The following is a 16731-nucleotide window of genomic DNA, read 5'->3' as shown; positions in this document are numbered from 1 at the left end:
CCTCTTCCTCCAGAGAGTGCTTCCTAGCGACATGCAGACAATAAGTCTCATCTAAGGTTCAGTGAAAATATTCAAGTAAATTCTGCCAAGAAACTAGTATTTCAAGATATTTTGGACATAAAAGCCATTCCAGGGAAAACTGATCCCACAATAGGACAGAGAGCTATTTTTAAAATTGCTTCAGGCTTTGCAGCTGGGGTTTTATTTGTTTTTGGTGGGTTTTTTTATTGTTATTCCTTGACATTTTAAAGATAAGTCCTGTACATGGGCATTCTACAAAACAATCCTGCAAAAGTCAGGCAAAAAAACCTTCCAGATACTTCTTTACAGCATAGCTACTGAGCATAGGTTTTATCCATGTCTGTTGTTATTCCACAATAAAAGAGCCACTAAGATCTTTCTTTGTCTAGGGTTCTGTTGATAAAATGCCAATAAGGAGAAGTTGCAGAAGTAATATTGTTATTGCCAGGCTTCAAAACAGCAGAGACATGAAAGACTTGAAGTAGTGTTTGTGTACTGCAAAGCTCTATTTTTTTTTTAACTGCCCCTATGTATCTTGCTTTGCCTAGAGTCTGAAATTGCGTAAATGTAAAAACATTTACAAAGTTTCCAGAATTATTCTTGATTGAGTTTAGCGTCTAAACCATCCAGTCCTTCTTAATTTTTCTTGGCTTGTGTCTCTTTTTCCATCTTGTGATCTCCAAGGTGGGTCAGTGTTATTAACTTCATCTTTTTAGACTCTGCAACTGAATTCAGAAGACAAATTTATGTTCTCTTTGCTCCTAAAATCAGTAACAAACTTCACTTTGATTTGACTATAAGCAGGACTTTCCCTGAGAAAGCTACACTTTTCAACAGGGATATGATCAACTGGACACAGACTGAAGGTTTCTATCCAGTGGTCTAGTTTTCAGCCATCCACTTGAATCAGAAATCATGATCAAAGATCAATAAACTACTTTGTGAACAACTTTTCTGTCTAGGTACTTCTATGTCCCACTGTTGCCATAATTTGTAAGTGCTTCCCAAGGTTTTAAAAATAGAAAGAACAAAATGCTCTCCTGCTTTCTTACCCCCTCCTTTATTTTCCAAACCCTGTGAAAACCAGCTTAGTTTAGCGAGGTTTACTTTGCCTTCCTTATTTGCTTCTTTGCACATGTGAAGAATTTGCAGAGGGAAGATGCGTTGCAGAAATGGGTCCTGCAGAAATGCTACTATTCTTCACAGTGGTCAGAACCACTTTCAGTATCCCTAGATCGCTCTCCTGGGAGAGTGCTGTCTATGTTACTTCAACCTCTCCCACTGACGACACAATTCTTGTGGGCAAATTTTTTTGCCATACAGTCAGGACAGAAGCTGAGGAGTGGTGCCTGCCTATTTCAAGTATGCTATAAATCGTCTGTACTTCAGCTTTCATGGCTCCTCCTATTTTGTCAGCTTTGGATTGGTTTTAAGTCCTAAAAGGGAGGTATCTTCTGGGAACCAACAGCCTGCTAACAGCCCTGTAGCACTGGTGAATAAGAAGTTTCAGAGTGTGACTGCTTTTCTTAAAAGCTTCGGAGAAGCAGGAAGAAAATTCATGAGTTTCAACAGGGCAAATGCGACCAGTTTGAAATGCACTGTTTGAAGATGAGAGGTTTCCAGCAATGTTGGCACCCTGCCATCATTTGGTACCAAGCAGTGTGTTGGGAGGAGGTGACATGCAGTTCTCTATCTTGCCATTTGTCTTTCCTTCTTTCCATTTCTCTTGCTTCCAAGTGGAGGTCACATATAGGAGGAAGTAAGAATGGCAGGTTTCAAGGGCAGGACCTAAGTACTCTCTGCATTGACATGGATGCGCTTCTGCCATTTGGACAGTTTCTGTTTGGCACTCAGTTGTATCTCTAGTCTTTTGTATTGAAGGAAATTAGGGTTATGGCTTTCAGTGCTGTCCTTACACATTGCCTCCAATAACAGTTTCTAGTGTACATATTCTGACTGGTTGGATATCAAGTGCTGAAAACATTTCTATGGCTTCTTGTTAATGGTCTTAAGGTCAACTAAGATGTGCTCCTACCAGCAGGGCCTTTACATTGCAATCCAGTTACTTCGGTTAACCCCACCAATTTCTTCTTAGTGTTAAAGGCTTGATTTTCATATTAGGCTGATCCACTGTTTCATTTTCTAAAGCAACAGTAGGCAAGGGAAATCTATCTGAAAAGGTGATGGCTAATTGCTGTTATAAAGACATAACGTAGTGCTGCATCTGTGTTAATCATCTTGTCTACCATGTGACTTCATTGCAAGTTTCAAATGGGTGAAATTATAGTTTATTCACCCAAACAGAGACCTATCTAGGAATGTATTTCTGTGCACCATCTAAAAAACAGGCCAGACAATCTGCTTATGGCAAACAGAAAGGCAACCCTGAGTCTGCGTTTTAAGCTTCAGGGCAAAGTAGACTTGAAGGTGCTCTTACAGCAAGTCTTTCAAAAGGAGAATACAGCTGGGAAAACCTGCCTCTCTTTCCTTCCTTCCCCCATTGCACATGTGTTTTGCTAATGTCCAATAAATGTTTTCAGTAGCAAAAAATATTTTTGCTTAAAAAAAGAAAAATCATCCAAGAGTTTGTAGTCCATTTACAAGCTTAAACTGGGAAGGATAGAACTGTTTCCACTAATAAAAGATATCTCTAGTCCTTAATCAATTCAAGTCTGCTTTTTTTAACAGCAGTTCAGGGGAGCAGTGGCAACAGTTACACAATTGCTGCCCTGGGGGAGTTAAATTTTGCTTTTGGCATCTCCTGTCTTAAGTGGAGAAGAGCTGTTTGGGGATAGAAGAATGATATATCTGCAGGAGGGAGGGAGCAGTGGGGGCGGGGGGAGCGTTTTAAATGAATTCTTTAATGGGAGCCCTTTCCAGAAGGCATCCATGGTATTCCTCTACAAAAGGAAGAATAAGTACTCAGTACCATATATGGTGACACTTTTATGTTTTTTAATATAAACATGTACAGGCTGGAGCAATCCATGTAGATGGGTTTTGCTGATTGGTTGGGCCAGGGGGGAGGGAAGGAAATGAGACCCTGCTTTTAATATCTTAACACTGGAAAACTTAAGAGCTTGGGTTTGAATAAATAAACAGTAGGCAGAGCTGGAAAGATTTTCAACTTTGCAAAACAGACCCTTCCTCTGCCTTGATTTTCCAGCTTTTGTATTTGTTTTCCTTCAGCTTGTTTGTTTGCAGCTGTTTCTTTCTGTAAATTGCTTTGATTTTTGTTCAGGGAGTATGTTATTCCCAGTGTAGACAGCAACAGATCAGTAAAAGCTATTTGAGATAGCTTGGCTCCAAATATAAGGGGACCAAATGCACTCAGTCAACCACTGCAATGCTCAGCATAGGAAAGGAGGATGCCACACTGGGGATGGGCTGCTATAGTGCAATACACAATCCTATAGGTCAGGGAAGTTACAGTTTTCAAAGAAGGAACCTCTGCTTTACTGATTTCACTTAAATATTTCAGGAACCAAGTTGGAGAATGCAGCTGCCAGGTGTCTCTGATGCTGCGGGAGAGTTCAGTTTCCACAGCAGAAATGCTCAGAGAGTGAGTATTTTTCCCAGGGACTTGCATGGGTGGGTTCTATTTTTTGCTCCGTTAATTCCCTGCCCTTACAGACCCAGGCTGGCTGCTGTTCAACCTAATCCCCAAATGTGACCCAACAAATTGTTTTCATCATACAGACTAAGCACATCGTACCAAGCCAGAGTAGAGAAGATCTTTTTTGTTTGTGCCCTTATATGGCTCCTGAAGTCATCATTGATGCAACAAACTAATGGAGTGTGCTCCTCTAATCAACCTCCCCTTCTATAAACACATTTTGTTCCTGCTCTGAGATCGTTCCCTGACATTTTTAAACCAGCCCCTTTCCTGGCTCTCTCTCTTCTTTTCTTTTTCGGATCATAGTGGGAGGGAATCAGCCAGCTCTGGAGACCGAAGAGATGGTGGAGATCATGGTAAACTAACATTTGGTAGAACAAGTGGCTTCCAAAAGAACATCAGTGAATCTAGACCAGCTGAGGAAGAGCAGGAAGACGTCCGAGGTGTGCTAAAGAGGCGAGTGGAAACTCGGGAACACACAGAGGAGAGCCTGAGGCAGCAGGAAGCTGAGCAACTTGATTTCCGTGATATTTTAGGCAAGAAAGTCAGCACCAAAAGTTTTTCTGAGGAGGAACTGAAAGAAATCCCAGCCGAGCAAATGGACTTCCGAGCAAACCTGCAGCGGCAGGTCAAACCCAAGACCTTGTCAGAGGAGGAAAGGAAGGTTCATGCTCCTCAGCAGGTGGACTTCCGCTCTGTGCTGGCCAAGAAAGGCACCCCAAAAACCCCATTGCCAGAGAAGGTGCCACCTCCTAAACCAGCCATTACAGATTTCAGATCTGTGCTGGGCTCCAAGAAAAAGCCACCTGCAGAGAATGGCAGTGCTAGCACCCCAACACCAAACGCCCGCACCAATTCTGAAGCCCAGAATGCAACCCCCAATTCTCAAGCCCCTGTTACCAAACCAGCAGTGAAAAAAGAAGAGAAGAATGACAGAAATTGTGAACATGGGTGTGCAGTCGTGGATGGTGGAATAATTGGGAAAAAAGCTGAAAACAAACCAACAGCAAGCAAACCACCAGCAAGCAAAGGAACAGCACCCTCCTTTACAGAGAAGCTTCAGGATGCTCAAGTAGTAGATGGTGAAAAATTGGTCTTACAATGTCGGATTTCCTCTGATCCCACTGCAGCTGTCACCTGGACTCTAGACAGCAAAGTCATCAAATCATCAAAGTCCATTGTCATCTCCCAAGAAGGTAAATTAATTGAATTACAAGCCAGCTGGATGGCACATTGGTATATCCGGCTTTTGATTAACAATATTTAGTTCGTTAAAGGTAACTCAATACTTTATTTAAGTCTTGTGCCAGTAACTGTTTCCAGATGCAACTTTCTTGTTATTTCAGTGGAGTACACAAGGAACAGTATTGTTTGACATTTCTTGCAGATTCTCCTTTAACAGCCTGCAGATGTAATTTTTATAAAGTTGAACTTCTTGCATTTTTAAATGCTGTTTACATTGCTAACACTGTTTAAGGAGCTGGTACATGACATTTATTTAAGCTGAACTTTAAGGATTTAGAACATTGAAAACAGAATAATATTATTGCTGGTTTACAAATTCTAATTTAATTCTTCTGTATGTTTAATATTTCAGGCTTTTTATTGCAATAAGAGGCACAGAACCAGAAAGGGGTTGTGTTACAGAAAGACATTACTACAACTTCAAGTTACATAGTTAAGATCAGAGTTGAAAATTTATTTCCAGTTTATTTAATGCCCCACTACAGATAATTCTGTTGCCTTTACAGACACTGAAATGTTTGAACCATACTGGTCTGACGAATTTTAACTAATTTCAAAACAGTACAGACTCTGGTAAAAGTCCTTAGAGGGAACACTTACTGTTGTCAAACTGATTTCTTTATATTCCACATTCTGGATAATCAAACCCTACTAACTGGTTTTGTATGAAAGTTAATATTGTGTCTAGACAAAATATATATTCCTTGGGACAAAAACAGAGAGAATAACTGATAATACAAAAAAAAAACCCCAAAAACAACAAAAACAAAAACCAACCACCACCAAACCAACTTCTTCACTGAGCAAATTACATGGAGAATGACAATCTTGCATGTTGTAGTAAAAAAAAATTCATGTTCACAGCAAGAACTATAGCTTGACACAGGGGTCTGCACTCTTAATTATGAGTTTTTCGTCACTTAATCCAGACTGTTTTCAGTGTTATTAAATGACAACCAAATGGATATGCACAATGGATCACCAGAACCAGTGAATCCTTGTGCAGTATTCCAAGCACTGAACTATAAGGATTCTTTTAAAGTGGATGCAATCAGAAACATTGCCTTCGGGGGGGAGGGGGGCGGGGAAGGTACCTGAGTACTACATTAAGGAGATACCAAAGTAAGTAGGTGGAGAGAGATGGTAGCAGGTGCATTGTGTCTGGCATATGTCTGAAGTAGCATAAAAATTTTATTTATGAGTGAGTACATGATGATTTTCAACAGAGGGGACTATATAGAATAGGGGTAACTGTCATATGCATGACAAAAGGTTGACTGGTGGAAATCCTATCCTTGTAAAAAGGACTAACAGGATTAGGAAGGTGAGAGACTGTAGTTTCATCAGCCTTTCAACTGGAAGCAAGATTTCAAGGGTTTTCTTGGAGTTCCTCAGCAAGTTTTCAAGGGTTTTCTTGGAGCTGCTCAGAGTGAAAAGAAATTATACACCTCAAAGTTTCATGCTTCCTGTCATAGTAGATCAGATAGCATCTCTATAGCAAAGCTTCTGGACCATGGTAGAGCCTCCTAAAGTCTCAAAGCTTGAGTCTTGTGGTGCTGCTGAGAGCTGTTTACTTGATAGATATAATCTGAGTATTTGACTGTTACAATCCCCAACTTGTATTTGCTTTATAAAATGGTACTCTGAAGCTGAAAATCCAGTGTAGTTGTGTTCACAGTAAAGCAATTCTCATGTGCAAAAATGCTCTACCACCTGCCTGAGCAGGGCATGTGACTTGTCTCATCCAGTTTGTCTGGGCTAGGTGACACTCTTGGTCATAACACCCCAGAGGTGGCATTTTGTCAGGATGTCACACTTCAGCAGCCCTTTCCATAGAGGTAAGGAATGAAGGCCACCACTGGCTAAGGAATCCACTGTTTCAGGACAGCTTCTTGCAGGGAGTGAAGAAACTGTCCTTATGTTTGAGTTGTGTCTACATTATTACACTAGTATCATGCTTAGGTAGTTGGTATTATTAGCACTTCAAAGCTATGCTTTCTTTTTGCACATATTTGCAGAGGATCTTAGAAATATTACACAAGGAAGTAAACCATGCAGTTTTCTCCTTTAATGGAAAGAAATGGAATGAGGATTAGAACTGGTTTTTTTCAAACCTTACTACATACCCTTGGTACACTGAGGGGATGCATTGCATGATGGTCAGTTTAGGGTTTTTCCTGACAGTACCTGCTGGCTTTGGCATTTGGAGAACAGTATGTGGCTGCTCTCCCCCCGTGAGATGCTTTCATGCCAACTGTTAAGCAATGAACTAGGTACACATGATACTTTAAGTAAGTTCCAGTTTTCTTAGAGGTTGATTTTTTTCTCTTTCCCTCTAATTAGGAACACATATATAGTTGAAGGAACCATGGGAAGAGAAGGAATAATTAGAGCTACAGTCTAGAATTGAGAAATAATGAATTCAGGATGAATATCAGGAAATACAGTTCAATAGAGAAACGGTAAGGCTTAGCCTCACAGAATGTGTTTGGAGCAGCTTTAAACATAGAAAGCAACAATAAAATTGGATGCAGTACTCAGCATCCCAGTGCCAAAATCCCAGATTCCATCCTTTGCCCCAAATGCTGAAAAGACAGGTTCATCACAGCCGCAGGTGTCATGTCCCTCAGCAGCAGTGCCTTTGGCCAACCTTGGAGCAGCATTTAATGGGCTCTGGAGATAATCCCCTAAAGTCATCCTCAGCTGAGAGAAGGCTGAGTCTGTGAGGAAGGAGAAGAATTCAGAGCAAACGCACCTAGCTCACATTAATGGGCTTAGATCTCGCAAAAGCCATTTTTTATTTCTTTGGTATGATCTTCTTCCTCTTGTGTTCAGCAACAAAATCTGCTATGGAAGTGGATAGACTGGATCTATTCTTAGCTATTTGAACAGCTGGTTTTGTGCTGTTGTAATGTTTGGTGGTGACCACAGGTTCATATGTGTGGAAAATTTTCCAGAGGTATCTCACAGAAGAATAACTTACTTGCTCTAGTGAGCTGAATCCTGGAAAATTCTCTATCTAAAGTGAGACATGTCTATCAGCTTCTTACCATACTACAAGCCCATCTTAGTATGGGCCACCGTCCCACAAACTGTTAATTGTAAGTAATACATGAACCTGCAGAATGCCATGTATTTTTCTTTTGGAAATTATATTAACCCTCTATATCATTGCCAGAAAACAGAAAGAGCAGTTTGCTGATCTCTGGTGTCAAATATATTGTGAACATAAATAAATAAAATCTGATTTCAGGAACATGCCCACCTGATAAAACAAGTCACATATTTGGCCAGGAAGGGCAGACTTAAAAGTATACTTGTGTGTAACAAGTTCACAGGATAGGTAAATTAACTAGTCCCTTTATGTAGTCACTCACTGAAAATAACTTTCTTTGGCATATTTGTCCCAGCTGATAGTAAGGCTCTTTACCTGTTAGAAACAACTCTACTCTCACCTCCTCTGCGTTTGAAGAGGCTAACAAGTGCATTGCTTGTCCAAGGCAGTTTAGACATTAGTGTGCAAGAGAAGGCAGGATGTTCGCCCCATATCTGTACCATCGGAGAAACCCAAATTCAAACACCAGGATCAGAACAATCACTGATTAGTAGGGTCTTTGAAAAAGGAAAAATTAAATCCTGCTCCAAAAAATACCTTCAAGTACATTTATGCAGTATTTGTGCTGTATTCTAGTACTTAGTCTAGGGCTTGCAATGTATTCTACTACTCCAGGTTTAAGTTTACATTAGCAATTGAAAGTCAGAATCTGGGCAGCATTATACTGACTGTCACAACGTATCTAAGATCAATCTCATTCCTTCAACTATTAATACTGGTTTGTTTCCCTTTGAAATCATGAACATTAATACTTGTTTCTCCATTTCTTTTAATAATTCCCCTGTATTCTGTCAGTGGATTGGCATGAATCATTTGTTAGTTTGTTAAAGTATCATTTTATGGCAAAGTGAGCTCTTACACCATTTTTCCTTTACGAACATGTCTTACCTGGTAGGAGTTTAGTAATGGTTTGATTTTATGTTTTTCTTCTTTCCAACACTCGTCAGAGTGCAGCTATCTGCTTTCCTAGGATAGATATTCATGTGGGTTTTGCCTGTGAAATCTCAAAATAAATGGTAACTGCAACAAACACAAAAAGAGGGTACTAATAAATTAGAGCATTACGTATTTATACGGGCAGGTTAGGTGGTGTATGGTTAAGAGGCAGCTGATTTTAGTATGAGAGAGTTCTTTGTTTGAAGCTATGGGGGCTTTTTGTTTGGAAAAAAGTTTTTAAGAAGGCTCTAGCAGACATTACAGTGGAGTTAGACATATAAGGACTGAGTAGAACAAGCTTCCTCACACGGTGAACTCTTTAGAGCAGGAACTATTCTGTTTTACATTTGTATAGTTGGCACAGCAGTGCCCTGTGCTAGTGTCCTGCTATGTGACTCACTCTTGGACAGAAAATCCAGATAGAAAATCTTTGCATGGTTACAAAAGTTGTTCTGGATGACAACAGTGAAAGGCATTTGGAAGCTGGTATCCTTACTAGACTGGAGAATTGAGGTGCACAGTGAATATAAGTCAAAACTGGCAATGTTGCCATTTTTTAAGTCAGCTTACTCTGTTTTTTTTGGGCTAGATTTAGTACTGTGTGACTATATAGGTTGAGGAGGAACTACTAAATATAGGCTAAGGTCACAGTGATGGTATAGCTTCAAAAATGCACAGTTTGTATTGCTTTGTTTAGGACGGCATCTTTTTCTTCCTAAGTGTCTTGGCAGCACAGAGAGTTGGTAATCTTGTTAGCAGTAATGCCTTAACAACTTTCTTGTGACTTAACATAACTCCCAAATCTTCCTATCGGCCATGCAAGTCTGTGTCTGTCAGTCTGACTAGGATCTGCCATGAATTTTTTGATTTCTTTTTAATTAACTTTGAGCAAGAGTTTGGTGTGTAATTAACACAACTCTATGTACTGCTGAAAGTAGATGGATTCTGCAGCTTAAAAAAAAAGCTGCTTCAGAGTTTTTAAGGCTAGGGAGATGATCTGAGCATCTGTTCTGACACAAACTCCATGGTTGTCATAGGCCACAAAATTTCCCTCCATACTCCCATTTTTGTCTGAATCTTCCTTCTTCCAGAAATGCATATAGTATAGGTTTAAACACAGCAAAAGAGAGAAATTTGCTATGATCACTGGTAAATTATTGCAATGTCTGATCATTCTTTTAAGTGTTCAGTTTTTAAATCAAGAAACAAAGCGATGTCTCATTTCTAATTTGAATTTATCTGGTTTCTTCTTCCATATACTACTTGTACTTGATAGAATGGCTTTGTAATCAAGATACCTTTCTATCTTTTTTTCCTCAAAACTTGGCAAGTTAAGCTCCTACTAAATTTCTCTCCATAATGCACTTTATCCAGCTCTTGGAGGACTGGCATTTGTTTTGGTTTGGTTTGGTTTTCTTTTTAATACCTCCTTTTTAGCTGCTGATTGTTGAGTTATCCTATTTAGAAAACAGGCAGCAGAACTGTATGTCAGTATCAGCATCAGTGAGATGAAGGTCGCCTTCCTATTGCTGTGCTTACTGGAGGTCATTGGTCCTCTTCCTGCCTCAGTGGAGCTCATGTTTGTTACTGCTGTATTAAACCTTCAGACCTTCTGAAAATAGAGCATCCCGTGCTGCCCATGGATGGTTGTCGCTTCATTATCTTAAGGCCCATTTTCTTTGAGTGAATAGAACTCAGCTTAACAAGTAAATGACATTGCTTATGCAGACTGACCTGTTTTCTTTCTCTTTCTGTCTTTTCCCTTTCCAGCAATCTTTCTATCATCTTTAAGCTGATCAACTTTAATTTATTAATACTGCTACATCACAGATACTGATAACTTGAATAACTTTTCAGTAATATTGAATATAGAATATCTGTTCAATAATATTGAATAACTTTGGTCCTAATCTGATCACAGAAGAAATCCACCAGAAACATAACAAGTGTTGATGTCCTATTGTCACTTCATGAGATCTTTATTTTGGCAGCTCTAACTCTTCCTAAATTAATGTCATTACTATAGTAATAGAGCATTAATTACAAGCAGAATAATGTGAGATAACACAAACATTATACAGGTACATTTGCAAGTTAAATGTGTAATCTAATGAGTAATTAACATAGGTTTCTTACATTGTTTTCATTAAAACCCTATCAATTATCAATAATTAAATTTGACATTTTTTCTTCCCTGAAACTCCTGTGAGTTTTTTCACTACTTTGCCTGTTGTCATTGTAACTGTAGTCAATATTTTCCAGGTCAACCCACTTGCTGTTTTTAAACATGACTGTGACGCTAGCACATATTTGCACTTTCCCATACAATTTGTGATTTATTAACACTGTGGGCCAATTAGTTCCTTAACAAAATTTTTATGGGTCCTAGGCACGATTTCTCAGGGCCTAGTATTTATTAATATTGCCTAAATACTCTATAGCACTTCTTTATCCCATGGGATGCCAATGAGAAAGACATAAACTTCAGTCTGCATGATGGATAGGAGTCAGGATGCTGGCCAGATAGATGCCAGTGCAGGGAATCAGACTCAGGAGCTGTTTTTTATTGGTTTGTGTATTTGTTTTATAGTTGAAGTTGACTTTCTGTGGTGTTTCATGGAAAGAATGCAGAAGCCTACAGATATTTTAAACTGGCTTGCACTATTTTTGAGTAAGTCAGAGAATCCTTTAATAGCTCAAAATGCAAAGGAAAGGCTTTGTGTATCTAAACAAGAAACTCCAGTAAACTGTCAGCTTTTGTGGCTGTTAAGGTCTTCTCTAGAGCTGCACTAGTTCTGAAGTCGAAGTGGGAGATCCCAGTATTCATGTTTACTCCAATCCTGCACTTTGTGACAGTGGTTTTAGACTGTCTGTGGGCTGGTTCCAAACAAAAAAAGTAGAGGGATGGGGGGACAAAACGGATAACAATTTTTTTCTAATTGACTGGGATTTGTGAAGTGCTGGAATTCAGAATACCCAGCTGGATATTATTGTGCCAGTTTGGGCTTTCTTGAAGTTATGAAAAAAATAAGCTTGTTTCAGGCCATAAAGGAGTTTTACAGAGGAAATACCAAATACTTCATTGAAAGACATTTGGCCTTCTAGCCCCGGGAATTGACTGTAGCTCTAGATCACAGAACACAGGCCTGTTGGGGAGTTTCCTATCCTTGTGAAATCTCATTGCCAGTTTAGGTTTGGGTTTTTTTCTGGTTTTCTAATAAAATGAGGTTTCTACAGCCATGTGCCCTTTTGGCCTCCCCTTATACTCCTGACCCAACCTGGTTAATACGTTTTTGAACAACTGGCCAATTTCACACTAAGTCCTTGTAGTCCACAGTTTCATGAAAATTAGTAGCTAAATAAAGGAGAATCACCCAAATTATCTCATTTCCCCTTCACTGTCCACTGAGGCAGACTGCCACCATTGCACCTGGTGGTAGCAACAGGCCTAGCAGTCCTCATGTACTTTGTATGTGCTGCTCCAGCATAGCTGCTGGGGAGTATGAAGAAGTGGAAGGGAATAAGATACAGATCACTGCTGCAGGGGGGTAGGAGTCAGGAGAAAGAGGATGCAGCCCTTGAAAAAAACAGATTTCCTTCATCCTCCTTCTCAAAAATACCTTAATTAAAATTAATCACATATATGTATTTTTTTTGGAAGGAGTAAGACTGACAGTATTTCATGAGGACTGTGATTCCAGTGGACAAAGCCAAATGCAGGTTCTTTCAGGCCTCTGCCATGCACCCTGGCCGGGGCTAGATTCTAAACGCAAAACTAACATGCATATGGTGAGTTGTGGATTGTCATGAGAAAACCCTAGGATTTGCTTCTAGATTTTAGCATAATTGCAGAGAAAGATTTGTTGTTAGGGTGGGATGTTTCTGTTTGTATATGCTGCATAAGGAACTGTTTCTCATAATCTGTCAACTTATATTGCTGCAGTATGCTGTATGGACAACACTGCAACAGTACGAGTGGTGAGGAATAACTGTCACGTTTGTCTTCAATGAGCTGAGGAAGGGCTTTTGAGCAGGTAGAAAACTCAAGTGGAAACTAAAGTAAATGCTGCTTTGTTCCAGTTCCTTAATGATCCAGTGATCCTTACAAGTCAGACTCCTTTCCTGCAGTAAGACGGCCAGAGATCTCTTTTATATGTATGTGTCTGTTCCATAGTTTATGTTCTTTTGCAATAGCATTTTTAGGTTCTAATATGTGATCCTTTCTAATCATGTTACATAGATTTATACAAATTCTTAGACTGGAAGTTTTCTTTGGCTTGCTCTACAATTGACTCTTTAAACAGCAGAGACATGTGAATTTATATTTGCTAGATGACTGCAAGAATACTTTTCTAGTGTCCCTCCTCCATTTGGAATGGAACTGTAGCTCGTGACATTTTTGGCTGTAGCCTGACTCATGGAGAAGAGTTGCCTCAGGGAAGGCACATGGCTTTTCTTTTCACCCTGTGGGCAGCTGAGCACATGTGAGTGAGGGGTCAGTGCTCCTCTCCTGAGATAGTTTTCGTGTTGTTTCTCAGGGGGAAAATAGTCATTATTTAGAGCTTCTTGATTTTGTGGAGGATGATGACAAGGGAAAAAATTAATTTTCTTCTAACCCTTGTGTGTGTCTGGCAAACCAGATTTGTTGGGAACCATTTATATGTTTTTAATAAGATTTGTCTTGCATAATAACATCCAGTTTTACAATGAGGGAAAATCTGAATGCCAAAAGTAAATTGCCATGTCAGAACTGAGGTCTAGCCTCTAAAGGGACCCGGTAAACTTCCAAAGCTATTCTGATAGAGGCTTTTCTTTTCAAGGACCGTTGTCACCTGTGCCTGTGCCACATCACAAGGGATATATTTGATGGGGAGCCTGGGATCAGACACTGAAAAACAGAAGGCAGCTGCCAGTTAACATAGAGAGAAATGTGGGAAATAGCAGGAGGTGCTAGGAAATGTCTTTATGTCTCAGGACACAACGGAAATGTCTAAAAGAGATCATCTATCCAATCTTGCCATTAATTAGAAAAGACTGTGAGAAAGGTAAATGAAGGAAGGGGGGAAGGTATTACCATGGCTGAAATAAGCAGAGGGTGGAGGCATTTCTGGACAAGCAAACAGCAATGGGTGGAAGTGCACAATGTCTCAGGCTGTGTTTAGGGGACAGGCCAGGCTTTCCAGTGAGGAAGAAGAAAGCAAACCCACACTTCATCGTCACTTAATGAGGGATATTTGCATGGGGAAATTCTGGAGTGTTTTAATTGGGGTTCTCCCCAGGGAGCAAAGTATTTTGTTGTTCCAAGCTATGCAAGTGAACATAAGGGATTAGGTAAACCATGGTTCTTCTTCCTCATCCCCCAGCTACTGGGAACAGTTTCTGTCTTGGTTCACAGAGTTTGATTTTTTAAGAGGAAATGTATTTCCCTTGGGCAATACCAAGCTTCCCTTGGTGACTACAGAACTTATGTCGCATCCTGTTTCTGCAAACCTGATTAAGTCAACTTTTGCTTTTTTGCTTGAAAAGAAATGGATTTTTTGCACTGACAAATTTGCTGCTGATATATTGGACTTTCTAATGGATGTTTTACAGTACCAGACACTTGTTCTTTTAAGTAAATCAAGCAAAAAGAAAATGTCTGTCAGTGCCATTTTTAAACTGGGGCGCTAAAATGAAGTTCTGTTTTCACATGTGGATGCTCATGGGAGTGTTAGAGTTAAGGCTGATTTAAAATATTGCAGATGGACCCTTTTACAGTCCTACTACTAGCACTTTTGGAAAATTATTTGAGTGAGGACTTCTTATCCCTGCTAAGAACAGCAATAGAGATTCTGCTCTGGGCCATCTCTACTCTCATCCATTACCAACTTTAGCCCTGCAGGAACAGCTTTGAGTATCCCAGGGAACAGCAATATGATTCACTTTATCGTTGTTTTTATTTTATTCAGCATTAATTCTTCCAATTCTGATGAATTTTTTGAGAACAAAACATAATTTTCTAGCAGTGAAGATCACCTGTACTAAAGGATTGGACCAGTTGATGCATTCTGTTCCTTAATAGCACTAAGGTTTTTGTGAACTGCAACATAATACCCATTTCATCTCTTCTCCCCTTCTATTAGGGACACTGTGTTCACTTACCATTGAGAAGGCCATGCCTGAAGATGGGGGTGAATACAAATGCATAGCTGAGAATGCAGCAGGAAAAGCCGAATGTGCTTGCAAAGTGCTGGTAGAAGGTAAGTACTTTTCTGGATGTGGGAAAATCCTTCCTTAGAACTTCCTTGTTCCCCCCTTTATTTTGCAATACCAGCTTTTATGAACCACATACGCAAAAAAGAACTCTGCCCCCTTCCCTTCTGCACTTTTCAGTCAATATGTAATTAAATGTCTACCATAAAGGAGCATAAGCACAGAAACAGTACAGAGCCAAGGGCTCTGGCTGCTTTGTGCATTAATCTATGTTTTCCTGCTGCTCACTGGGTTCCTGCAATGTTTTTAGAGCAGTAAGTTGAACCCATGAAGATCTATTTCTGAGCTGTATGTATTCTTTAAGAGCACATAAGAATTCGATGTGTGAGCCTGGGTACCAACCAGTCTGCGTACCAGTCTGCCTCAGAGCCATGTATGGCACATTTCTCAGTCTAGAACTTTCAATTCTTTGCATTCACTGGCGTTTGGTCATTTGGTTTTTCTAGTGGAAGTAAGCAAAAATAAACAGATTAGCAGCTTAACTACCCTCGTATGCCAGAGCCTTAGAACATGGATAATTTGCTGAGGTACCCGTTTTCAGCCTCAGTCATGCTGATGACACTGTACTCTTGCCAAGTAATCTTGGCCTTGGGGAAATATTTTGTCATGAGGTTGAGAGCACAGACTTTTAAAACTGCTGTGAACTTTAAGTAACAAAATATGCTTCTTACCAGCTCACCTTCTGGTGAGCTCATTCTTGAATACCATGATAATTTCCGTTGTATCTAGAAAGAACACAAAACTAAACAAGTCCAGTAACTTAAATCTTGGGTATCAAGCCTTAACAACTGAGTTATAGATGTGGTATTTGTGGCAGGATGTCTAAAAAAACCAAACCTATTATTTGTTTTCCTAATGTAGTATGAGACAAAAATATGATCCTGTAACTCCACCAGTAAGGGTCAGTCTTCATGTAGCTGGAAAAATAATTAATTACACATATAATTACAATTAATTATATTGGTTCCTGTAATAGCACCTTCTGTGATACTATGGTCATAATGTAGCCTGGCTTAGATATTTGATAAGCTATTAGTTGTATTTCTATATTTTAAAGTGGTAATTTTTACCAGTGCTGAAGTTCAAAGAAGACTATCAAGAAGAGGCTTGAAGCAAAATCTAGTACACTGTAACACCTTAACTACCACAGATACAGAGCATTAAAGGATCAGATAATCCAGCACTTAGCACAGAGTAGTTCCCCAGAGCTGCCTTAGCATCTTTTAAGTGTCTCAGTCAACTGTATGTTTTTTTCCTTTGACTTTGTCTTCTGATCTCCTTCAGGTAGTTGCTTTTCTTCCTGAAGCCTACCTAAGCATATTTCTCACTTCCAATTTCCTGCTGGGCAATGCATGTTCTCGGAGGCTGAAGGTAGAATTTGGCTTGCAGTCTTGATTATGGGAGGCTGTCTGCTCATGACAGACTCATTGCATGATTATGTGAATGGCATTACATCAGGTGTTGGGCTCACTCTGGTAGTGGCCCCCATGGCATTAGAAGCTCACTGCTCACTTGATGTTGGGCACCAGAATGACCACATTCCTTA

At 39.7% G+C, this 16731-nt stretch overlaps 1 protein-coding gene across 2 annotated transcripts in view; it reads left to right on the top strand.

Moving 5' to 3' along the window:
* The window catches only part of MYLK (myosin light chain kinase), a 216412-nt gene that overhangs the window by 137885 nt on the left and 61796 nt on the right, over positions 1-16731 (top strand). For both annotated transcript variants that reach the window (XM_013304740.3, XM_027796454.2), the window contains 3 exons: positions 3503-3583; positions 3944-4833; positions 15056-15172. In XM_013304740.3, coding sequence (XP_013160194.2) covers positions 3503-3583; positions 3944-4833; positions 15056-15172 — 1088 coding nt within the window. The remainder of the gene's footprint in view (positions 1-3502; positions 3584-3943; positions 4834-15055; positions 15173-16731) is intronic.

This window comes from Falco peregrinus, chromosome 8, assembly GCF_023634155.1.
Source record: "Falco peregrinus isolate bFalPer1 chromosome 8, bFalPer1.pri, whole genome shotgun sequence".
Taxonomy (NCBI): Eukaryota; Metazoa; Chordata; class Aves; order Falconiformes; family Falconidae; genus Falco; species Falco peregrinus.
Note: the sequence above shows the minus strand (reverse complement) of the source record. Positions and strands in the feature narration are given on the sequence as shown.